The 26655-nt window shown below is 46.7% G+C and overlaps 1 protein-coding gene across 4 annotated transcripts in view; it reads left to right on the top strand.

Moving 5' to 3' along the window:
- Positions 1-371: 371 nt before the first annotated feature.
- HENMT1 (HEN methyltransferase 1) overlaps positions 372-26655 on the top strand; it is a 32991-nt gene continuing 6707 nt past the window's right edge. The window contains exons 1-5 of one of the 4 annotated variants that reach the window (XM_075936651.1): positions 372-1004; positions 2317-2443; positions 5503-5615; positions 6948-7082; positions 8517-8699. In XM_075936651.1, the coding sequence (XP_075792766.1) occupies positions 2324-2443; positions 5503-5615; positions 6948-7082; positions 8517-8699 (551 nt within the window). In that variant the 5' untranslated portion in view covers positions 372-1004; positions 2317-2323. The other 3 variants (XM_075936650.1, XM_075936653.1, XM_075936652.1) reach the window with 3 other exon arrangements.

Here is a 26655-nt window from a genome sequence, read left to right as displayed (position 1 = left end):
TTCAAATTAATTACAGAAAGAGTAATGGGAGCTTTATGAGTTTCTGATTCAAATTTACCATGTATGGTAATTATTCAATAAAACGAATGTTTGAAGTTAAAATCCTACAAATTTAAAACTGTTCTTTTACCTCCCTTTTGCAAGTACATTAATAAAAAATTCTATTACATATATTTAATTTCTTGAATTATAAGTGTAATCTATGCAAAATGACTTTGCTCGGTCAAGGACGGACCTCACCTGCTACAGTTCTATACTGAAAGATGGGTATTAGTGAAAAAAAGGTATGAGCAAAACCAGCTCAGCTATGTTTATGTGATAAGTGAATTCCTGCTCTTTCTCCATTAATTCTGAAGTAAAATATTGTGGCCATATAAGGGGTCTTTACTGAACTTAAGAACTGGCTGTAACAGAGAGAAGTTTAGTCACATTGGCTTTGGCTGAATAATAGAGCTAATCTTTTAAGAGTTCATCAGCTCCTGAATGGTGACTTGGATTTGAGAACTCATTCTTCCATTGCCAAATAAATCCTATGCATGGCACGAGCCCTTACAAGTCCAGAATCTTTTAAGAATGGGGATGCATGAGGGGGAAAAGTGACAGCAGTTCACTCCCTGAGCATTACTGATCCTCCCTGCAGTAGAACTGCTCAGTTCTTTTCCCTCTTCCCCCAAAGGGGAAAACAATCCCTACCAGAGGGTAAGGCTAGGACAGAAAGCCAGACAGAGGCTTTGGTTGGGGGTAGGGGAGCTAGCGAGCGGAGGAGGAGGGGAGCAGTACTGAAGGTTGGGGCAGACGAAGGGGCTCTGGGGATGCAGAAGGTGCGCTGGGGGGAGAAGTGCAGGCGGGATTATAGCGGGGCGGCCATGGCGGGGGACACGACTGGGGCGGGGCCCGACTGTTCTGTGGATTCGCAGGGGCGCGGCGCGCGCTATCACTTCCTAACCGTTCTCGCGTGTCGGGCGCCGCTAGGGCCCCTCGCACTCTGCCTCCACCTTCCCGCGGTAGGGGCCTGTGGTGCACCTCGCCCCGCCAGGACGGCCAGTGGGGTGGGGCCGGGCCTGGGGCAGCGTGCAGAGCCCTAGGGTTTGGGCGCGATAGCGGTCGGCGTGGGACGGGTCTGGGTCACCCTGGATGAAGGGCCCGAAGGCGCCGGAGCTGTAGAGTGGGGTGTGGGCGGTTCCTAGTATTTGGGGGTGTTGTGGGCGCAGCCTGAGGGCTGCAGCCACGTGACACGCGTTTCATGTCTATATTCAGGAGTTGGTGAGACTAGAAACCCAGGTCTGCATTTTACTTGCTGTGGCTGTAACGTGCAGAGGGGCCCAGCCTGAGCGCTGAGTGGAGGCTGAGAACCCCCAGCGAGCGGCTGTTTCCCTCCATTGCTTGTGTGGGGTTGGGAGGGATTCCCGAAACCACGTTCCTTTCAAAGACGAGGGAGACTTGAAGGCACAACTGTCAGTAACCTCGTCACAAAAATGTGATAGCAAGTCTTTTAAATTAGACCCGCGAGGGAGGTGTTTCCCACAGGTGCAAACTATGAGCATGGACGAGGAAGACATCTATTCAAAAGACTTTGCACTACCTATTTTACCTGATTCCTGCTGACAACATTCTGTTTATAGATTTAGCAGGATATTTCTTTTCAAACATTTATTTGTATGAAGACGTAACTTACCTAATGGGAGAAAATGCAGCGATTGGAAGTGTGGTGATGATAGTTCCAGTGAGACATTTGCATTTTATTAGCAATATAATGTAAAACTTCACTGCACACACTAATTATATGCCTCTGGTTTTTAATAACTCTAAAGTAAAGGAGTGACTGAACTGTTGAAAAAGTTTCCTATTTGTCACTTTACATAAAGTGTATCAAGCTAAACAAATACACAGACAGCACCTCAGTTACATGAATAGTGAATGTAAAACAAAGCAGAGGAAATAGGAAAAAAATAAAAACCTTTTGGGTAGGAAATGCTTAATTTTTTTGCAATTGTTTGAAAAATTAGCCAGACACATTATAGTGGATTTTGCATGACACCTCTCCCCCTCTCATTTGGATGGACAAAGACAAGTTGTTGGGATATGGTTGATTTTCATTATGACGGTGGAAAGGGTGTTATTGTAAAATATGGTAAAAAGGGCATATAACCTCATTTTGTTTCCACTGATATCAGTAAGAATTTAGACATTGGCTTAATATGAAAACAATATCACATTTATATTTGTTTACTTATGAATTGAGTACTGCAGAGAATAATACATTGACAGAATCGGTTGTAAAATATTTCAGAAAAATAACTAATTTTAATTTTTTAGTGCTGACATGATGGATAGGAATCTTCAAAAGGATGATTTTACCAGAACAATTAAGTTTATACCTCCTCTCTACAAACAACGTTACCAGTTTATTAAGGATTTAGTGATGAAATACAAGCCTAAGAAGGTTGGTATGGTTTGTTTGTTTTTTTCAGAGCTTAACTTTAAAAAGATACAGTAAATACTGGCATAGTATATCTGGGAAAAGGAAATACCAGTGTTGCCTGACTATTTCAATGCCAAGAATCAGCTCTTTGCAGAGTTTTGTTAAAGCTATCCATGATTCTGGCATATTATGCTGATAGCCATGTTTGGCTTTTTCTAGGCTCATATAACTATTTAACGGAGGAAAAAATACTTAGGCTAAAAAAATGCAATAAAAATACATTTTCCTCTTGTTTGCGAGTGGACTTTTTTGGAATATTTTATTATTTTCTTTTGAGGGGAAAAAATATTAAAAAAAAAACCTCTTTGAAAGCCCTCATCCCAGCTCCTTTCCCTGAGGGTTTGTCTTTACTGCAGTATTAGCTAGGGATGTTAGATGTCATGTGTGACGGGACCCCCCCCATGCTTTTTGAAATGGACTTATGGACATGAATATAAATAACTCAAAGGTGGTTTGAGCGAATGATTTCATGTAACCCATCAATCTTAATGTCATGATCTGGTGGTTCTATTTATCTTGCTTTGATGTATGTATCATTTTTGGGTGTAAATTTAGACACATGGACTACATCTACACTGGTGTGATCTTGCGCCAGAGATATGCAAATGAGGCTAAGCGTGGAATATTGCCGAGCCTCATTTGCATATCTAATGCACCACCATTTTTGCGGAAGAGGCTCTTGCACCAGAAAGAGCTGTCTACACTGCCCCTTCTTGCGCAAGAAAAACCCTGTTGCGCAATGCCACTACACTGATTATTTTCAGGAATAATGGCATTGCGCAAGAGGATTTTTCTTGCGTAAGAAGGGACAGTGTAGACAGCTCCTTCTGGTGCAAGAGCCTCTTCTGCAAAACGGCAGCTCATTAGATATGCAAATGAGGCTTGGCAATATTCCATGCTTAGCCTCATTTGCATATCTCTGCGCAAGATTGTGCCAGTGTAGACATAGCCAAGGAGTGGGGAATACTTTGTGGATTTCAAATGTGTGAATGAGACACATAGTGTGTGTTACTCTCAACTGTTAAACTATCTCTTTTGTCCTTCAGTCTGAGCAGTGGTTAGTAGAGAGTGGCCTCAATTCTTTAACAACAGAAAAGCAGAGGCCTTCCTTGGTCTTTTGACTGGGCTGCACCTGAAGGAAGGAGCCTGAGGCCCCAGGGTGGGGAAGAGAGCCCTGGTTTGGAGGGGCAGCTGGAAAAGAGGTGTTAGGGTGAGTTTGAAGAGTTTGTACTGAGGTTTCAGTGTAGAATTAGCCAAGCGTTTTTGTTTCTTTTGATTTGTAACTTACTTTGCTCTGCCTGTTCTCACTTATTATCACTTAGATCCTACTGCTTCTACTGAATAAAATAATTTTTATTTTCTGTCAAACACAGTGTAAATAATTGTTACCAGGGGAAGGGGGGGGGGGGGAAACCAGTGTGCACATCCCCCCCTTTCATCCTTTCATTGTTAAAGGGGGCTTACCTAATTCTTTGGGGTTTGATCCCATTTGGGGAGTGCTCTCTCAGGAGGCTGGGCCCTAAACTGCACTGTCCTTGGACCTGAAGTGGTTCAGTGTCTGTACTACTTTGCAGTGGGGGCAGGGACCTCACCTCTGCGTCTTTGCTGGGGGAGACCAACGGAGCTGGCCCAGCAGCACTGAGTGGTGAGGAGCCCCAGAGAGCAGTATGGTGAGTGGCAGTGGCCGTGGTCGTGTCAGCACCCCAGTCTGTGAGGTAATGACATTGGGGTGATAATAGGGTAAGTTTCTGAGAGTTCACCCCTAATGTCATTACCTCACAGACACTAACCTTCCCCCTTCATCCCCACTCTGTTCTAAAATTTGATTTGTCAATTTCATATGTGTTTATTTTTTTGATTGTATCACTTTGGTATATATGGTTGTGCCAATTTTCTTCCACAAATTGATCTGAGGAAGTGGGTCTGGCCCACGAAAGCTCATCACCTAATAAACCATCTTGTTAGTCTTTAAAGTGCTACATAGTTCTGTCTTTTGTTTCATCTAGGCCAGACTAACAAGGCTGCATCTCTATCACTATCCCTACTATTAGTTTGAGTTAATTAAGATTTTGCCTCAAGCCTAACTCCTGTGCACAAAACTCAAGCTAGAATTTTTAAAGTGGTGCTTTGAACTCAATATAACTGGTTCTTCTGGTTGCAGGGGTGGGATTGAAACTAAAGGGCTGCTGTTGCTTGCTATTAACTCTGTAGGAATGCAGCGGCTAAAGTAATAACCCCTCTACCTATATGTTTACTTCTCTGCTGGAAACAAGCCTCGCAAAACCAGTGGAAAGTCTTGTGCTATCTTTGCTAGAGTTTTCTGTTTATCAACATGTCAGATGTAGCCAGAAACAGTTTAGGTTTTCCCACTTAGTTTAGCATCAGTATGCTTCAATCTTGATTGCAGGGTGGAGAATGTTGTTTCATTTGCATGCTCATTTAGTCCTTGAGATTGAAATGGGTGCTCTCCCCCAGAAACTGGATTGAGACTACTAATTCAGTGGTGGTAGGCCCCGATTAGCTATCTGATTGGCAGCTTCTTAACTTCATGTATTGTGAATAGTCCCAGTGAAATCACTGGGGATACTCATTGCCTAGAGTTAAGCATGTACAATGGTGCTGGGACAGTCTTTATAGTGGGTCTGCTGAAGGCAGAATCCATGTATTTCAGTTTTTATTACTGCTTTGAGAAAGGGAGTGTGGCAGAACCTATAGTCTAGCACCTGTGAGCATATAAATATTTGCTCGACCAAAGTCTATAAACTGTTTCATTTGGGTGAACTCTTAAGATTGTATGGCGCCCTATTGATTTTATAAAAACCAACCTCTGTAGAACAACTTGCAGGACCATATAAATCTTGTACAAATAAATTTTAAAGTTTAATAAAAATGCCATGTGTTTAATTCCTACTTCATAAAAGATTTTGTTTAAGATCAATGCAGAATATATTGCTTTTGAAGTCTCACAAATAATTTAAGTTATGGGGATTTAAGATGCCATTTTCAAATCTACTTTATAGGTTGCAGACTTGGGATGTGCTGACTGTACACTACTCTGGATGCTGAAATTCTGCAAATGCATTGAGGTGCTAGCTGGGCTAGATATCAGGGAGAATGTGATGAAAGAGAAAATGTAAGATGCTCTTTGCATTATTTTACTTAATTCAGTATTTGGTTCAGCCTCATAGCATGTGGTAGAAGTTGTCATGGGTTTCCACATATGAGTAAATGTAAAATTATGAACTATTTGGTATGTGAAAATTGAATATATTGGCTTTATAAAACTGGTATGCCATATGCCATTGTTGACATCAAATACATTTAAGTACTTATGTTGCACTATCACTATGGTTAGGTGAGCACATCCCAAAATTGACATTTGCACAAATTATATTTTGCTCTTTTCCTTCCAATCAATATGAATTGGACTTTGTTGTGTTTGTTTTTAGTGTGGGAAGGGGAGGTCAGACAAATGGGTTTTCTATTTTGCTGAAAAGGTGCTGAGACTTGTGGCTATGTAAACTCATTTTGGACTGAGTTCCAAATTTATGGACCAGTAGCTCAAAAGGATTTGTTCCCTGAATACAAAAATTGAAGTTGGAAATACCATTGCTCCAGTGATAGCTGCAAGATATAGATTGTACCACACCAAGTTTTCTTAATGGTTGTTATTTGTGTGGTGAATGAGCTTTATATTTATTTTTTACTAGCAGACTTACTTGGAATTGCCCAGATGCTTTAGGGCAATGCATTAGAGATGTGGGGGAGGGGTGCATACCTGTTTGTTGGTGAGCACACTCAGCTCCCATTGAAATCAACAGGAGTTTAGCATACTTAGGTTCTTGCAACAGGCCCTTAATAAGGACAGACTGAGAACAAAATCTTGTCCCAAACAGGTCCTCCTTTTATTGTGTTACCAATTGAGTCAGGTTCCAATTTACTCAGTGTTGCACTTAAAGAAATCTTAGATTAGTCACCTTGATTGTTTTTATTAAATAATTTGTTAGTGTATAACACAGGTCCATTGTCAAGTCCGTAAGAACTGATCCTTGCAGCCTGATGATTAGCTTGCCCTATTTGGTTATAATTTTGCTTACAAGTTAGCATATTTTATACAGGAAATTATTTATGATTTAAAAAAAAATTAAGACACCCTTATTTTTAGCATGATATTTCCAGACTTTCTAATAAATTTCCATCTGCACGATCAAACATCTGCTATTTACTGACTATATTTTGGTAACCTAAATGTCTGATATTTTTTGGGATTAGTCTGGAATATTGCTAATAATATTCATCATTATTGAACACCTCTTAAGCTAATAATGTATAGCAATCTGACATTTTCCTCCTCTTAGTACAACTTCATAGCATATGGGCACATTTGCTCACCGCGAAGCTAATAGTCTTTGTAAGAATATTGAGTTTTTAGGCAAACACATGTTTAATTTTAATGTTTTACTAGGCATAGGTTGTCTCCTCTTCCTGGTGATTATTTGCAACCAAGTGAAAGATCTCTAACTGTGAGTCTGCATCATGGCTCAGTTGCACATAAAGACCCTTGCATGCTTGGTTTTGACTTGGTAACATGCATTGAATTGTGAGTATTAAGCTGACATACTTCAATTTTCCTTGTTGAAGACGTTGTGAATGTAAACATAAATAGTGCAGAATTCCGTGTTTCATTCTGTTCTTCTTTTGCATTGTAATGTGTAATATAGCAACACTCACTGATGTCAGGAAGTTTGAAATTAGAATTTAAAGCCTTTAGTCTGATCAAGCTTATTTAATTCTATATATTTAACAACAGAATTCCACTTGTCATCACCTACCGTCTACAACTTAAACCCCTCCAACATATTATCAACAATCTACAACCTATCCTGGAAAATGACACCTCACTCTCAGAGGCCTTGGGGGGAAAGGCCAATTCTCGCTTATAGACAACCCCCTAAGCTGAAACAAATTCTTTCCAGTAACCACACAACACATCTCCATCATAATCATCCAAGAACCCACCCCTGCAATCAGCCCCTGTGCCAACTCTGCCCACACATCTACATAAGCAATACCATCACTAGATCCAACCACATCAGCCACCAAATCAGAGGCTCATTTAACTGCACATCCACTAATGTGATCTATGCCAGCAGTGCCCCACTGTAATGTATATTGGCCAAAGGCAACATAAAAACCTATTGGAGAACATTTTAATCTTCCTGGACACTCATTAATGGATCTCCAAGTTACGGTTTTGTTTTAGACCAATTCCACAAGCTCAATACACAGAGAAGGGTTGGAACTTAACTTTATTCACAAGTTTAATTCTTATGAAATGGTATGAATCGAGTTATTGGATGGTTCGCACATTATCAACCAACCAAACAATGAAGGGGCTAATGGTTCTTGTCTGTGTAGAATCTGGTGTTGGTCATCTTCCTTTCCAAGTGCAAACTAATGGTTCTTATCAGCCTCTTGTAACTATTTAGTCTTTAAGGTGCTACTAGACTATTTGTTGTTTTTACATTTTTCCTGTTACAGACTAACTTGGCTGTCCCTCTGTAGATTATCTACTCAGTGTCTCTTTTTCTCTTCTCCCTCCCCTTCCCTTATTTATTCTTGGATCTGGACTTCCAGTACTCCTGTCATCTGAAGAAGTGGGTTGTGCCCACAAAAGCACATGTTTTGTTAGTCTTTAAGGTGCTGATAGACCATTTGTTGTTTAAGTTTTTACTTTAATAGTTGAAATGAAAGAGTAGAAGGATGTATGTGGCTGATTTTTTTTATGTATGAAATTAATTGTGTTAGGAACCTTGGGCAATTTGTGTGAATGGAAGGGTGAAAACACGTGAAAGAGGGAGAGAGAATGAAAATAGAAAAGAATCCCCTTAGACGGTTAATATATATTCAGGTTTGTAGCACTGATGTAATTTTAATTGCATGACTAAAATATTAGGAACACACAGTTTTTGTTTAACTGATTGTAGAGACAGTCAAAAGACCCTGAAAGATTTTAAGGACTTATCTTTTTCAGAATAGAGCACCTGGAAGCAACAGAACTGGAAATGTTTCCAGAAGTGGTCTTTGGTTTTATGGCTCCATCCATGGTTGTAATCAGTACTCCAAACTCAGAATTTAATCCTTTACTCCCAGGAGTGACATTGTTCAGACATTCAGACCATAAATTTGAATGGGACCGAGCACAATTTGAAAGTTGGTGAGTTTGCCAGTTACTATCCAGTACATCATTTGTACTCAAAACTGTAAAAAGTGGTAGAGATTTACATTTTTACATTTAGGGTTTTTTTGGGGGGGAAGTTGTTGTGTTGAAAATGGGTTGTCTTGGGCCTAATTAGGGATAATATGTTTATGAAACCCTTGCATACTGTTTCATTAAGTAAATACGTGAGAGCTGTGGTATTGTCAAGTTACCACTGGCTTACTTTCATTTTAAGAACAATTGTAAAATTCTTATACTTTGGGGGTAAATATAGCCAAAAAAAGGAAAAATAGCTAAGACATTTGAAATGTGAAGGTTATGTAAAATTTCCATTTTAATACCATCACATTTTTTCTGTAAGCTGTAGAGAATTTTTGTTGGTAAAATATCCTGTTTTGACAGTCTTGGATACTAAACAGTAGCGGCCTGTCAATACAGACGACCTAGGCGGTCGCCTAGAGCAACAAGGTAAACGGCTGTTGAGGGCTTTGGAGGTGGGGGCGCCGATCGCGCACTTTGCCTAGGGCCGCTCCTGATACTAAATATGGTAATAACTATATTTTTTTGGTAAAAAAGAATTTAGGTTTGCTGATCTGACGTTGTTGTTTAAAGTCTAGTCCTGTTTCCTTGAAGACTAAATAAGACACTCACATACACAAATGGAACAGAAAAGAATACCAAATATATAAAAGGTGTAGATTCTGTTTCTGGTGCTGACTTTAATTTGCAGCTTCACTACTGGAGAAATTCATAACATGTGCTCTCTATCAACTATTCCAAGATCTGGTAAAAGGATACCAGCTTTGTATTGATTGAGTGATTTAGCTGCATCACTATTTCTGTGGCCATACCAACACCATTCAGTGACCCTAAAAACTACATCCAAAAAAGTGTGCCAATCTCATCCCGTTAATCAATGAAAATACTTTTCATTGATTTTAATCTATAACTATTTCCTCTCATTTCTAGAACCTTTCATCTCATTAATTCAACCTGTGACATTACCAGGAGCCTCATATACTAGTCCTGAGAGAATGTTGTGCCAAACTATTAAAAATTCTGAGCACAATATTTTAAAATTCTGCAAAATGCTGCATATTCTATTTGTCAGTAAATAAATAGGGAGGCTCCAGAATGCCAGTGGAGAGCTCAGGCTACTGGCTGCAAGAAGGTGGGAGACCATGCTGTAGCCCCTGCTGTCTCCTTCCCCCATCCTTCCAGACAAGGATTTGGCAGTGAAGCAGCACCAGATATACAGGCAGTCCCCGGGTTACGTACAAGATAGGGACTGTAGGTTTGTTCTTAAGTTGAATTTGTATGCAAGTCGGAACTGGTACATATTGTAGGGGAAACTCTAGCCAAACATTTCTCCAGAGCTCAGTTTTATTCTCCCACACCTCACTTCCCTCAGTCCTTTATTCTCAAGCTGAGGTGTCTGCTGAGAAAAGCCGCTCCGAGTCTCCCTGGTCTGCTGGGAGGGGCGCTAGCTTTGCGTCTCCCTGGTCTGCTGGGGGGAAGCAGCTAGTGTGGGGTTGCCTCACCCCGTTTGTAAGTAGGGATCCGATGTAAGTCGGATCCGTGTAACCCGGGGACTGCCTGTACATGGGCCTGGCCCAGCCCAGAAATATCCTGGAACTCTACCCTTCAAAACAAGGTTCATCAAGCTAGCTAGTGAGAAGGACAGTATCTCACATGCATGCCCACCCTGATCTTCGATCCAGGTGTAGGGCATGCAGGCTCAGCCTAGAAGGATTCAAATGTGGAGGGTTTTAGTGTAGAGGGATCCAGATGTGGCATGATGAGGTTTTCTGTGGCACAATTGGGTATGAGTGGTCTGGTGGGAGGGTTTAAGTGGGGAGGAGGATATGGACGAATAGGGGCTTGTCAGGAATTTCCAGGTGCAGGAGGAATGGGACTCTGAAGGGGAGTCCAGGGCAAAGTTGTTAGGACTCAGCAGTGGGGGTCTGAGTATGGGAAGCTCAAGAGAGGCTTTGGGGGAGTGGGGCATAGTGGGATGGGGGTCCTGGTGCAGGTGATTGGGGCTCAGTGTGGGGTCCAGGTGAGGGAGAGAGGGCTTGTCAAGATAGGGGTTTGAGTTATGGGGTCTCCAGGAAGGGGTCTGGATGCAGGAGATGGCGCTTGGTTGGATGGAGGTTTCAGTGCAGGGGAGAGAGACTTATTGGGAGAGAGATTGGCGGGTCTGGATGCATAGGGGTTGGATGGATGGGGGATCATCTTCCATAGTACAGTGGCCCCTTCCCGTGTGGTTGAGGAGCGATAAGAGCAGGAAGCAGGGTGCATATGCAGAGTTTCCTGCAGCTGGGGGAGGTTTCTGTGGGTGAGTCTGACCTGACATCAGTCCCTCCTTTGCAGGGGAAGAGGAAGTCACATTTGTCCCAGCCCAGCCAGGACTAGCAGCTGAGCCTGGCACAGTGTAGGAGTCCCAGCCCAATCAGAACTCCCCTATAGGGTGATTTACCTCTCCACTGGGACCCTAAAACAACAGCCAATGTTACTGCAGACCTTATCACAAGTATTTTAACCTAACCAATGCAGTTTGAATCAGTTGATCTGTCTTTTCCTTTTGCTAACTTTCATAAACAACTTTATGTAACCGTTTGAATTGGACTTCTGTTACCTTGGACAACTTAAAATACCTTTGCACAAAAGTTAACGTGCACAGTTACATGCAGGCACCTGTATCAGAATCAACAGTGTAAGGGGGACTAGTGGGCGGCAGCTGGTGTGCACAGGGAGCAGAGGCAGCAGTGAGAGGAGCAGGACACAGCTGTCTCTCTGTGCATTCTGGCTCCTGTGGAGCTGTCTCCCCCACCCTGCGTTGCTGCCTTTGTATTTCTTCCACAACCATACACTGGCCTGAACTTTCTGAGATTGTACTTTCTACCATGCATCTTGAGTCCAGCTCTGCTGGGACCAGTGCTGTGAACTCTACATCAGGTCATGGAAACGTGCCTAGGCATGGAAGAAAGTCTTCCTCTGGGTCAAAAAGAGACCATACCATCCAGGAGTTCCTTATCAGAGAGGCACTGCATTCCAAGACCCACAAGTGCAACAAAGAAGATACATTGCTCACTGGATCTGCCAGTCCCATTTCTGGACCAGCAGACCCATTCTGCACCAGCTCCACAAGTATCCCGTGACTTGTTGGACCAGAGACTGATCCTCTTTCTGGCCCCCATTTCGTCCGAAGACTGTGTATCATAGATTCTGGGGAGTCTCTGATGTGCTCTTGTCTCATAAGACAAAGGTGCTGGAACTAACGATGCCCGGTGGGGGTGCACTTTCTGGCTTGAAGAGCTCTGCATTATATACAGGGTTTACAGTTTGGTTGAATGGCTCTGAGTGCCCCCACTATAAAAATTGTTCCAAAACGTCTGTCATGAGTTATTCTCTGTGGCAAGCATGTGGTGTCCATAAAGCGTTCCATCCATCATCTTGGACCCACCCCCTTCTGTCCATGTTCCTACAATACATTCTGTTCTGGTGGCTCCTTCAGCATTGCCATTTGGTCAGGATTCTGGTTCCTCTGAGGATCAGGATGTTATGCATGGTCCGCTGCTTCCATTCCAAAGACATGACCATCAAAGGGGTTCCAATGGCATCAAGGCAATACCTTCCCTTACTTCATCCAAGGAATCACTGGTACTCAACTCGTTGGGTACCACTGCAACAGCTGGATCAACCAGGTTGGCTGTGTGGGAGCTCATATCCTCAATATTCGCCTTTGGAACCATCTAATTCAATGCAAGAGGATTCCCCTGTTTCATCATCTCATCCTTCATTGAATAGGTGCTCAGAATTAGAGCTAGATGACATGCTGACCAATCCAATACTAATGTCTGAAGAGATTTCTCATCATCTGCAAACACGAGTATGTCATCAGCATCCTCCTTTCCTCCAGATAACTATCATTAGTTTCAAGAGTTAATACAGAGGATAGCTAATGCTCTTCAGATATAATTGGGAGTTGCAGGATAGTCCACGCTACCTAAGCCAGGTGGAGTCAGCCAATAGGAATGCAGGTAAGAATTTCAGACTGAGACAAAGGAATTTGTGGAGTTTCTCTCTCTCTTGTCCCTGAGCAGTTTTGCTCTCTAGCTAGTGAGGGGGACAGATAGTGTCTCCCTCCAAGAAGAAACTCTTCATGCCCCCAAAGTCCCTTGAATTCATTGGGGCACGGTTAGATTCTACAACGGTCAGGGCTTACTTTCCGCTAGCCAGATTTCACACAATATAGAACCTCGTTCACACTCTTACAGTCCCAAAGTCCCCATACTTACCTGCTTGCTTGCTCGTGGGACATATGGCAGCCACGACTTACGTAGTAAAACACTTTTTCAGCTTTCTTTGGACAACAGAGAAGTTTCCAGATTGCAGGCCTTGGTTCTTATGGGGGGACTTTAATCACCCTGACATCTGTTGGGAGACCAATACGGCAGTACACAGACAATCCAGGAAGTTTTTGAAGAATGTTGGGGATAACTTCTTGGTACAAGTGCTGGAGGATCCAACCAGGGGATATGCACAACTTGACCTGCTGCTCACAAATAAGGAGGAACTAATAGGGGAAGTAGAGGGGGGTGACAACCTGGGAAGCAGTGATCATGAGATGGTAGATTTCAGGATCCTGACCAAAGGAAGAAAGAGTAGTAAAATACACACCTTGAACTTCAAAATAGCAGACTTTGATTCCCTCAGAGGCCTGATGGGCAGAATCCACTGGGATGCTAACATGAAGGGGAACGGAGCCCAGGAGAGTTGGCAGTATTTTAAGGAAGCCTTATTGAAGGCACAGAAAGAAACCATTCCAATGCGTAGCAAGAGAAGCAAATATGGTAGGAGACGGGATTGGCTTACTGTTACCAGATTTGCCCAATACTCTGGGGTATGCTCATTTATCAGGGTTACCCTTATGGGACTGGGGGAAGGTTAACAGTTCTATCAGTGTGCTGTTGGTGCTTACTTGGGCTCTCATATGGAGCTGAATTCTCCCTGCTGCCAATTCCCCCTCCCACTGGAGCTCTCCTGCAGGAACTAGGTTCCTCAGGATGGGGTTCTTCCCACCTTAGCAACACACACAGACACTCACACCCACTAATCAGAGCACGTCTGAGAGGACTGGGTACTCATCACTCACAAGCTGACCCCCTCATATGTCCCTGGACTCAGCTGGCTGGGTTTCACAGCAATGCCACACTGCACCCTCATGTGCCTTTGGACTCCGTGGGCTGGATTAAACAGCACTTTAAGCTGCCATCCTCATAAGCCCCCAGGTTCAGCACCCCTTATCCCCACTTTCACACCACAGTCATTCACAGGTAAACCACACGATGAGCAAACCCCACAGGATTTTGGGCACTACAGGGATCTTTTGCTTGGGTACAAGAAGCGTTGTTGCAGAGCGAATGGGGAAGCCAAAACAACACCCCTTAAGGAAGAGTGAGCAAAAGAGAAAGAAAGAGAGAGAAGCAACCAGCTTAACAATGAAAGTGATTTATTTCTGAGTAGTGAATAGATATCAAACAGTTACAATATTAAATCTAACAATTACAATATTAAATCTAAATTGAAGCTGCTTACAAATGTTAGGTAACCATGTAACAGTTTACACAGGGCAGGGTCAGGAGGCTATGCTTAGAGAGATAGTTGAGAGAGAGAGAGAGAGAAAGAGAGAGAGAGAGAGACCTCACCACTCCACGGAGCTTGCACTGATCGGGGTTCCCAGATGATGATGGTAGCCGGGGGTCCAGAGGGCAGGAGAAAAGCAGGACAGAGCCCCCAGCACGATCAGACAGGAGATGAAGAAGTCTCAATGGAACTGATGCAGTTTAAGTCCAGGTATCAGAACAGTTTTCTTGGGACAAGGACAGGAGTTTTTATAGGGATAGTTCAAAGAGAAAGAGGAGAGACAATAGAGACTGATCACACCTGGTTATGGGTGATGTTCCTTGAACGAGCTCACAATGCAACTTGGCAGTTTCAGTATTTTAGATGTCAATAGGATCGTTACTAGAATTGGTCTGATAATGACTAATTTGAGTGTGAGCAGGCTTAGGTTCATTAGCATCTGGAGCAGGGATTTCCCATCAGGCAGTGCTTCTCTGCTTTCGGTGTCCCATAGTTCAGTGTGGTTCCTGCCTTGGAAGAGCTGCTCTCCATTCTGTATGCTAATGAGATGTCCCTCTGTTCCATCTTTAATGTAAATGAGGCTGGGGTGTTTCCTTAATTGTATCACCCTTGTCTGAAGCAGTTTAGGTGTGTCTTCCCTGGCCTTTTCTTTGCTTTGTCTTTGATTCTAGCAGAGGCCTGAGGGAGGGGGATGGTTTTCCATGAATGTCACTCCCTGACTCCCCAAGAGCACAAGGCTGACAGGCGACCATGTTCTGGTTCCCCCAGAATCACAGAGCTGGTGGGTAACATTACCGGGGAAATCCTTGGTCAACTTAAGCACAAAAAGGGAGCTTATAAAAAGTGGAAACTTGGACAGATGACTAGAGAGGGGTATAAACGTATAGCTCGAGAATGCAGGGGAGTGAACAGGAAGGTGAAAGTGCAATTGGAATTACAACTCGCAAGAGCTGTGAAGGATAATGAGCGGTTTTTACAGGCATGTTAGTAAGAAGAAGGTGATCAGAGAGGGTGTGGGGCCCCTACTTGATGAGGGTGGTAACCCAGTGACACATGATGTGGGGAAAGCTGAAGTACTTGATGCTTTCCTTGCCTCTATCTTCACAGACAAGGTCAGCTCCCAGACTAATGAGCTAAGTGATGCAATATGGGACAAAGGTGGACAGCCCTTGGTGGGGAAAGAACAGGTTAGGAACTATTTAAAAAAGCTAAACGTAAATAAATCCATGGGTCTGGACTTAATATATCCGAAGATATTGAGGGAGTTGGCAAATGTCATTGAGGAGCCTTTGGCCATTATGTTTGAAAAGTCATAGAGATCAGGAGAGATCCCGGATGATTGGAAAAAGGCAAATGTAGTGCCCATCTTTAAGAAAGGGAAGAAGGATGACCCAGGAAACTATAGGCCTGTCAGTCTTACCTCAGTCCCTGGAAAAATCATGGAGGAGATCCTCAAGGAACCAATTTTGAAGCACTTGGAATAGGGGAAGGTGATCAAGAATAGTCAGCATGGATTCATGAAGGGCAAGTCGTGCCTGACCAATCTGATTAGCTTCTATGATGAGGTAACTGGCTTTGTGGATATAAGGAAATCAGTGGATGTGATATACCTTAACTTTAGCAAGGCTTTTGATAAGGTCTCCCACAATATTCTTGCCAGCAAGTTAAGGGAATGTGGATTGGATAAATGGACTGTAAGATGGATAGAAGGCTTGCTGGAAAGTCGGGCCCAGTGGGTAGTGATCATAGAATCATAGAATAATAGGACTGGAAGAGACCTCAAGAGGTCATAGAGTCCAGCCCTCCGCCCTCAAGGCAGGACCAAGCTCCGTCTACACCATCCCTGACAGATGTCTATCTAACCTGTTCTTAAATATCTCCAGAGAGGGAGATTCCACCACCACCACCCTGGCAGTTAGGAATTTTTTCCTAATGTCCAATCTAAACCTCCCCTGCTGCACTTTAAGCCCATTACTCCTTGTCCTGTCCTCAGAAACCAAGAGGAACAAATTTTCTCCTTCCTCCTTGTGACACCCTCTTAGATATTTGAAAACCGCTATCATGTCCCCCCTTAATCTTCTTTTTTCCAAACTAAACAAGCCCAGTTCATGAAGCCTGGCTTCATAGGTCATGTTCTCTAAACCTTTAATCATTCTTGTCGCTCTTTGTACCCTTTCCAATTTCTCCACATCTTTCTTGAAATGTGGCGCCCAGAACTGGACACAGTACTCCAGCTGAGGCCTAACTAGTGCAGAGTAGAGCGGCAGAATGACTTCACGAGTTTTGCTTACAACACACCTGTTGATACAACCTAGAATCATATTTGCTTTTTTTGCAACAGCATCACACTGTTGACTCATATTCAACTTGTGGTCCACTATGACCCCTAGATTCCTTTCCGCCATGCTCCTTCCTAGACAGTCGCTTCCCATCTTGTATGTATGGAACTGATTGTTCCTTCCTAAGTGGAGCACTTTGCATTTCTCTTTATTAAACCTCATCCTGTTTACCTCTGACCATTTCTCTAACTTGCTACGGTCATTTTGAATTATGTCCTTATCCTCCAAAGAAGTTGCAACCCCACCCAGTTTGGTATCATCTGCAAACTTAATAAGCGTACTCTCTATCCCAATATCTACATCATTGATGAAGATATTGAACAGTATGGGTCCCAAAACAGACCCTTGCGGAACTCCACTTGTTATCCCTTTCCAGCAGGATTTAGCACCGTTAACAACAACTCTCTGACTACGGTTATCCAGCCAATTATGCACCCACCTTATCGTGGCCCTATCTAAGTTATATTTGCCTAGTTTATCAATAAGAATATCATGCGAGACCGTATCAAATGCCTTACTAAAGTCTAGGTATGTGACATCCACTGCTTCTCCCTTATCCACAAGGCTCATTATCCTATCAAAGAAAGCTATCAGATTAGTTTGGCATGACTTGTTCTTCACAAACCCATGCTGGCTATTCCCTATCACTTTATTACCTTCCAAGTGTTTGCATATGATTTCCTTAATTACCTGCTCCATTATCTTCCCTGGGCCAGACGTTAAACTGACCGGTCTGTAGTTTCCTGGGTTGTTCTTATTCCCCTTTTTATGGGAAGGTGATCTGATGTCAGAATGACGGTCAGTTCCTAGTGGAGTGCCCCAAGGTTCGGTTCCCCACCAAACCTCCCTCATGCAACTATCCTGCAGTTGCATTAACCCAATGTGCGTGACATTAACTTGGGGGTGGAGAGGCTGGGGGAAGTGTTCACTCTAAGAGTTTCCTCCCATGAGCAGAATGAATTTTGTGTTGTGCACCAGTACTGAGTTCATGTGGCTTGTTTGGCTGTGCCACTGTGGTACCCAAATTATTAATATATATATATCTTATAAACCTGTACCTTTTCCCTCTGCTGCCATGTCTCCTCCCATTGCTCCATTAGCTCCCCTGATGCCTGCTGCCCCCAACGTAAGAACATAAGAATGGCCATACTGGGTCGGATCAAAGATCCATCTAGCTCAGTAGCCTGTCTGCCGACAGTGGCCAGCACCAGGTGCCCCAAAGGGGGTGGACCAAAGACAATGATCAAGCAATTTGTCTTGTGCCATCCATCTCCAGCGTCTGACAAACAGAGACCAGGGACACCATTTCTATCCCTTGGCTAATAGCCTTTTATGATCCTAACCTCCATGAAATTATCTAGCTTCTCTTTAAACTCTGTTATAGACCTAGCCTTCACAGCCTCTTCAGGCAAGGAGTTCCACAGGTTGACTATGCGCTGTGTGAAGAAGAACTTTCTTTTATTAGTTTTAAGCCTGCTACCCATTAATTTCATTTGATGTCCTCTAGTTCTTATATTATGGGAACTAATGAATAACTTTTCTTTATTCACCCTCTCCACACCACTCATGATTTTATATATCTCTATCATATCCCCCATAAGTCTCCTCTTCTAAACTGAAAAGTCCCAGTCGCTTTAGCCTCTCTTCATATGGGGCCTGTTCCAAACCGCTAATCATTTTAGTTGCCCTTCTCTGAACCCTTTCCATGGCCAAAATATATTTTTTGAGGTGAGGAGACCACATCTGTACACAATACTCAAGATGTGGGCATACATAGTTCTCCTTTGAGTGGTCCCCGTGGGTGCTCCACTCTGGGTGCTGGTGCGTCCTCGCGCCGGCGACCGGAGACTTTTTCTAGCTGTTTCTGCCGCGGCGCGCAGGCACCGTAGCGCCCTCTAGTGTCGTTGGGACTGAAGGGGCGCCTGCGTGCGCGCGGCTCCTCAGTTCCCACTCTACCGTCCTCAGCAGCAGATGGAGCCCTCTCTTTGCCCTATTTCTGTGGGAAGAAAACAGTTAAATTCTTTGTTTTACCCCCTAGTTACCTCATCAACCAAGTTTTCGAACCCTCCCCCCACTAGTTCTTTAAAACAAAAAAAAAATTTCTCTCGTTGCGGCTTGCCGCTTGTTCCCCAACCCTTCATGCCCGGCTCGCCGGGCTTCAAACGTTGCGAGACATGTCGGGATGCCATGCCGGTGTCCGACAGACATTCCACCTGCATTAAGTGTCTTGGGGAGGCACACCAGACGCAAAAGTGCCCGAATTGTTCTAAATTGACAGCGAGGGCGCGCCACGACAGAGCCAACAGACTGACGACTCTCTTATATGAGAAGTCGCTCCGTCCCTCCTCAGAGGACTCGCCTTCCTTCCCTAGACCGCCTCAGCCGACTAAGGGTATGGAAAAAGACCAACCCCCTACCCACTCTTCTTCTGCGGGGTCGAAAACCGGACTCTCTCCGGCTCCAACTATACCCTCGGTACCCTCAGTCACTGAGGATATGCCAGGAACCTCTGGTGTGCCGCGATCTAAGACACAGGCACCGCACAAGAGGGCTCATTCCGAGCTGAAACAAAAATCAGCGGCACCGACTGCTACGGCACCTAAGCCATCATCTGCAACGACGGCGCCATCTAGAGAGCGCTCGGCACCGAAGTAACACCAAACGGCACCGGGCTCGGCACCGAAAAAGGCCCGTACTGATAATCCACCTCCTAGCACTTCGGTGCCGGGATGCACGTCGGCACCCACATCATCTCCAATAACGACACCGTTACCACCGAGACCACACCGCTCGGCACCGTCCCAAAGCCGGAGCCGGTACCGATCCCCAGTGCAGAGCCACACCTCTTCGGCACCACCGTCCCCGGGTTCCTCTATCCACTCAGCGAGATTGCACCGCTCTTCGGCTGCTTCTCGTTCAGCTAGTGACATCGGCACTGAACCCAGAAGCAGGTTCTCGTCGCAACACTCTAGCCCGGCTCACAGACCTGCATCTTGGCAAATGCCTGCGGTTCAATATGCATACCCTCCCCCTCCGCATCCGTGGTATCCACACCAGTATGCCTACCCACCCCCGCCATATGCCACCCAATGGCAACCGTGGGACTCACATCCAAAGAGGACTCACCATCGACCCTCTTCTACCACTTCTAGGCCACCTCCCGCCTCACCTCCTGCCACCACATCGGCCACAGAGCTGAATTCTCCAGCTCCTTCAGGCGGTCATGACTCCCTCTCTGAGGGCGAGACTGGATCTCCGCTATACAACTCCTCCTCTTCCCCAGACGAAGCGGTCATCACCGAGGCCCCACCGTCGGGAGACGATATGAAAAAGTTCCAAGAGCTGTTTAAAAGAGTTGCTGTAGCCCAGGAAAAAGATCTTCAAGAGGTGCAGGTCAAACAATATCGACTCCTTCGCACGCTTCAACCCCCAACTGCTTCCAGAATTGCCATCCCTATGGATGAGGCCATTATGGACCCGGCTGACAATATTTGGCAGACCCCAGCGTCTGTCACTCCAACAAAGAAGAGAGCAGACCGCAAATACTTCATCGCTCCAAAGGATATGGACTTTCTTTTCACCCACCCACCCCCTAACTCCCTAATAGTGGATTCTGTACGTCACAAGGGTAAACAACGTAACCTAAGAACAACCCCACAGGACAGAGACCACAAAAAGATTGACATTATGGGCCGAAAGGTTTATTCTTCGTCCACATTGCTCCTTAGGGCGTCCAATTACACTGCTATGCTGGCAGACTATGATCATGCCAATTACTCAAAGCTCCAGGACCTCCTCCTACACCTCCCGGAGCATAAACGGCCAACCCTGCTTAGTATTATGCAGGAAGGCCTCACCATTTCCTGCACAGCTTTGCAGTCCGCTATGGACGTGGCAGACACCGTGGCTCGAATCACGGCCTCGGCGATAGTGCTCCGCCGAATGTCATGGCTACAAGCCTCTGGCGTACCTAGGGACCTCCAACAAAAGGTCGAAGATCTACCCTTCGATCGGACCAACCTATTCGCAACTAAAACCGATGAGGTGTTGCATTCTATGAAGGACTCCCGTACAACCCTTAGGACCCTAGGAATGTATACTCCTCCATTTAGGAGAACCAGATACCAGCCTTACCAATGACCGAGAGAACCATTCCGCCAACAACCCAAATATGATTTCCGCAAACAGAGATCCCAGTGTCGTAGACCACAACGACGACAACAACAACATGCCACACCCCATCCCCCATCCGGCAAGCAGCAGGTTTGAAGGCCTGGTCGAGAGCCAGGAAGCCAGTCCACTGACCCTCCCAACTGCTACCCTTCAGTTCCACCACCCCCTCCGAGCGTTTTTCCATCAATGGTCCCTCATTACCTCGGACAAGTGGGTTTTCAACTTAGTCCAATCTGGCTACGTCATTCCCTTTACCTCTACCCTGCCCAACCACCCTCCCACCCCATCCCTTTTCAAGGACCCCTCTCACGAAACTGTACTCCTGCAAGAGGTTTCACACCTCATTCAACTGGGCGCAGTAGAACACATACCAACACAATTCCGAGGCCGGGGATTCTACTCAACATACTTCCTAACCCAGAAGAAGACAGGAGGTTGGCGCCCCATCTTAGACCTCAGGCGCCTCAACAAATACATTGTATACTACCGTTTCAAGATGGTTACCCTCTCAACTATCATTCCTGCACTCGACCAACACGATTGGCTTTCGGCTCTTGACCTTCAGGATGCATATTTCCATATTACAATTCATCCTGCTCACAGACGCTTCCTCCGATTTACAGTGGGTACCCAACACTACCAATACAGGGTGATCCCGTTTGGTCTCTCCACAGCCCCCAGGGTATTTTCCAAAACCCTATCGGTAGTAATGGCCTTGCTGCGACGCCAAGGCATCATAATATTCCCATACTTGGACGATTGCCTCATAAAAGCTGCGTCTTTCGACGAAACGAAGGTCATGATAGATACCACAGTAGCCCTTTTACTCAGTCTCGGGTTTCATGTAAATTATGCAAAATCCACTCTATGCCCAACACAGAGACTGGAGTTCATAGGTGCTCTCCTCGATACAATCGCAGCAAGGGCCACTCTTCCCGAACACAGGTTTGCGATAATCTGCGACCTTATCCAAGCAACACAAGCGGTACCAACTGTCACGGTCTGCCACTGCCTCAAAATCCTCGGACACATGGCCTCTACGACATATGTCGTCAGTTTGGCCAGACTCCACATGAGACCTCTTCAGTCCTGGCTCGCTACGGTGTACAGACCCTTCAGGGACCAAATCTCCAAGTACGTCGCTATCCCACCACGCATTATCAATTCCCTGCTCTGGTGGACAATTCCTCAAAATATGCTACATGGCGTTCCCTTTCAACGTCCAACTTCCATTCTCACAATTATAACAGACGCCTCACTCATGGGATGGGGAGCCCATTTGGGAAGCATCACAGCCCAAGGCAAATGGTCATTTCTGGAGCAAACACTCCACATCAACCTCCTCGAACTATGGGCAGTCAGATATGCATGCCAATACTTCATTCAGCATATAGTCCACAAGACCATCACCATTATGACGGACAATACCACCTGCATGTACTACATCAACCGGCAGGGTGGCGCCCGTTCCCCTTCCCTATGCTCGGAAGCCACCAAATTCTGGACCTGGTGCCTCTCACACGGGGTCACCCCTTCCGCTGTGTATCTTCCCGGAATACTTCCCGATGACCTCTTCGCCAAAAAGAGCAATCGAAAGTGCCACCTCTACTGCTCCAGGGGAGCCCTGGGGAGAAGTTCCCTCGGAGATGCCTTTTCCATCACATGGGATGCCTCCCTCCTGTATGCCTTTCCCCCTCTCCCACTCCTACACAGAGTCCTGGACAAGATCAGATCGAACCAGGCACGGGTTATTCTAGTGGCACCTGCATGGCTCAAATGAACATGGTACCCTTACCTCCTCAAGATGATGGTAACGGACCCGTATGCCTTCCCTCCACATCACGACCTCCTCTCACAAAACCACGGTCGAACCCTTCACCCGGACATCCCCAAGCTGAAGCTCCACGCTTGGCTCCTTCATGGCTTCAAGATGCCGAAACTGCCTGTTCAGAACAAGTGAGACACATGCTAATTAATAGTAGGAGACGTTCCACCAGGAAAACCTACCGATACAAGTGGACGCGTTTCTCCCAATGGTATGCTCAAACCCATGCAAGCCCACCACACCTTGCTCCTGTACATACCTTATTGGACTACTTACTCTCTCTGAAACACTCCGGCCTAGCACTCAGTACTATCAAGGTCCATGCTGCGGCCATAGCGGCCTTTCACCGTTCTGAACAAGGCACTTCCTTTCTCGCTGACCCACTGACCAAGCTTTTCTTCAAAGGCCTGCAGAACACCTTCCCTCCGGTCTGGCCACCAGTCCCCATTTGGGACCTGAACCATGTCCTTAAGAGCCTCACAAAACCCCCGTTTGAACCAATAGCGACTTGCTCTTTGTCTCACTTGTCCATGAAAGTGGCTTTTCTCGTCGCCATTACCTCCAGTAGGAGGGTTAGTGAGCTTGCAGCCTTAATGGCTGACCCTCCATACACCGTATTTTTACAGGACAGGGTGATACTCTGACCCCACCCTAAGTTTCTACCTAAACTACCCTCCCCCTTCCATGTGAATGAACCCATACACTTACCTGCCTTCTTTCCGAAACCACACACGGAGCCGATACAGACCGTGTGGCACACTCTTGACGTCCGATGAGCATTGGCGTTTTACATACATCGCACGAGACCCTGGCAAGCCTTGCCTAGACTTTTCATCTCCTATGCTGAAAGATCTAAGGGACAAGCAGTCTCATCTCAGAGAATCTCTAAATGGATTACATCCTGCATTAAAACCTCTTATACCCTATATAACAAAGACTTACCTGGACCTATCACAGCTCACTCCACTAGAGCGGTAGCTTCCACGACGGCTTTTCTTCCTAACATTCCATTGCAGGACATTTGCAACGCTGCTATCTGGTCATCTGACCACTCCTTTGCGCAACACTATGCTCTTTCCACCTCGATAGCATCTTCTATGGCGGTTGGACAAGCAGTGCTATCCACAGTTACTACCACATGGCTCCAAACCCACCTCTGCGAGCTGACAACTGCTGTGTAGTCACCCAGAGTGGAGCACCCACGGGGACCACTCGAAGGAGAAGAAAGAGTTATTCACCTTGTGCAGTAACGGTTGTTCTTCGAGATGTGTCACCGTGGGTGCTCCACTACCCTCCCTCCTTCCCCTGCTTGGAGCCTGATACTCTGGTGGGTAGAGAAGGAACGGAGGAGCCGTGTGCAGGCGCCCCTTCAGTCCCAACGACACTAGAGGGCACTACGGCGCCTGCGTGCCGCGGCAGAAACAGCTAGAAAAAGTCTCCGGTTGCCGGCGCGAGGACACACCAGCACCCAGAGTGGAGCACCCACGGGGACACATCTCGAAGAACAACCGTTACTGCACAAGGTGAGTAACTCTTTCTTTTATACAGGGGCAGTAAGATATTCTTTGTCTTATTTTCTATCCCTTTCTTAATGATTCTTAACATCCTATTTGCCTTTTTGACCGCTGCTGCACACTGTGGACATTTTCAGAGAACTAGCCACGATAACTCCAAGATCTCTTTCCTGATTTGTCATAGCCAAATTAGCCCCCATCCTCCTCCTCTGCTGTCCTGACTCCTGCCCTTCTCACTGCCTTCAGCCTTCCTGAGACCTGCCCCCCTCCACCAGCCCTTCTCTCCCCCCAGTGCCCACTCCTCCAGTAGCCCCACTCTGATCATGTAAACTACCCCTCCTCATCCTCTCTACACACCTGCCCTGCCTCTCTCCTCTGCTGCTGGTCCCTCCCCTGCAGGTGTCTGCCCTTCTGCTTTACCAACAGAATCCCCTGGCACCTGCACTTTCCTGGTGCCTCCCTATTCCCTCACTGCCCCTGCCTCCTTTTTCCCTAATGTCCACCCCCTCACCACCCTTTGCCCCCATTCCCCTCATGCCCCTGTGCCCTCACACGACTTGCTCCATCCCTACCTTCCTCATACCTACCCCTTCTTTCAAGCCTTCTCCCAGCACCTTCCCCTCCCTCCTCTAGCCCCCAATGCCCTTACCCTCTCCTCTCCCAACATCACCCTGTCCCCCCTCCCACTGACACCTCTTCTCCTTCCCTTTTCCTCATTGTCTGCACTTGGTCTGCTGGCATTTCTCTCTCCTGCACCCTGTCCCTTGGTGCCTTCCCCTTTCTTCTCCTGCCCAGTCCCCCTCCCCTCAGCACAAGTCCCTTCCTTCCTATTTTTCCCTTTCCCCTCCCCAACCTTCTGCCTTCCAGTTTGCGGGGCTGGAGTCTGTGGAGCTGCTCCAGTTGCTGGCCGAGGGCCAGGCGGAAGATCTCCAAGAGACACGAGACCGTAGTAACCACAGAGCCCTAACGCTCTGAGCAGGATCCACACACACAGGCACCGGAAGCCACATTTATCCTCCAGGTTCAACATCCCACCTTCCCGGGAAATGTAGCTCCCCAGAACAAGCTGTGGGGGGCCAAATTGTTGATTCCTGGTTGAGTCTGATGCCGTGGGGTGGAGGAGAAGCCCTGTCCCATCCCCTGAGCATGTTGTGGAGCCGCAGCCAGATTCACTCACACTTCGTCAGGACCATGCTCGGGACTGACAGTGTCCCAGGATCAGCATGTGCCAGGGTCAGTCCCTCTCCCCGCCGGATGATTTGCTTACTGCTCCCGCCACCCTCCCAGCCACTCCTGCTTCCTGCCAATCTCCCCTGGCCAGCCCCACTGCCTCTGACACCTTCCCCCCATCTCTGCCAGCCAGCCACACTGCCCCTCCTCCCCATCTCCCCAGGCTAGCTACACTGCTCCTGCCGGCCAGCCCCTCCCCTCCCCCCTTCTGCCCGTTTTTTTCCCCCCTGGATGGGCTCAGAGCAGCAGGCCCCCACCACGTGGGCAGCTCCGGAGCTGGGCCACCAGCAGCCCAGCTTGGGGCCGAGCCCAGCGCACAAGGAGCGGCCACTGCAGCCCTGCCCAGCCAGGCACTCCTTCCAGCGCGACCCGGCCAGTGGCAAGACTCCGGGGCCCCAGCACGATTGGCCGCTGGGGTGCAGGCGGGCGAGTGGCGCTGGCAAGGCAGGGAGCCCGGTCCCCCCGTCCCGCCCCCCCCCATGAGCGGCTCCTCTACTGTCACTAGAGCTGCACTGGAGATGGCAGACAGTAGTAGGGGTTGAAGGCGGGGGGGCCCCACAGGCAGGAAGAGGGATTTGCGGGGGTGTGCACAGGAGGGGGTGGCCAGCCGCAGGAGGCACATGGGTGGTGGGGAGGGAACACACACACCCAAAGCTCTCCCACATCCTCCACCAGTTTCATGGTGTACAGTCCCGACTTTTTCAAGTGTCCGGGGTCGCCGGAGCATGCGCAGCTTCCGACGCCACGGCTGCCTACATCTTCTTGCGGGGGCGGAGGGCAGGGCTTGCCCTGTCACACCCCTCCTCCTCCAGCAGCCTCCAGCCAGCCAGTCTGCCAGTCCGCCCCACATTAGGGTGTGTCCAGGCATACCCGGCACACCCTGTGCGCAAGCCAGTGCTTCAAGCTCTGATTCTATGATCTCAGATGCCTCCAACACTGGGTAGCTTCCATCTATCGTCCAGGAAACCTCAATGTTCACAGATCAGTGTCAGTACCTACAGTAGTACAGGACTCCCTGGCATGGAGGGCCTCTTCCACCAACATGCTTACAGCATTCCATTCTATTCCATCGTCCACAACCCATGATACAGATTACTACAGATGCGTCTCTCTTGGGTTGGGGAGATCACCGTGCGGGATGTCATGTTCAAGGACAATGGACCACACAAGAATCTCTCCAACATATCAATTTCCTTGACCTGAGGGCAGTATTCAATGCCTGC

This window comes from Pelodiscus sinensis, chromosome 9, assembly GCF_049634645.1.
Source record: "Pelodiscus sinensis isolate JC-2024 chromosome 9, ASM4963464v1, whole genome shotgun sequence".
NCBI classification, from domain to species: Eukaryota; Metazoa; Chordata; order Testudines; family Trionychidae; genus Pelodiscus; species Pelodiscus sinensis.
This window is presented reverse-complemented; position numbering and strand designations above follow the sequence as displayed.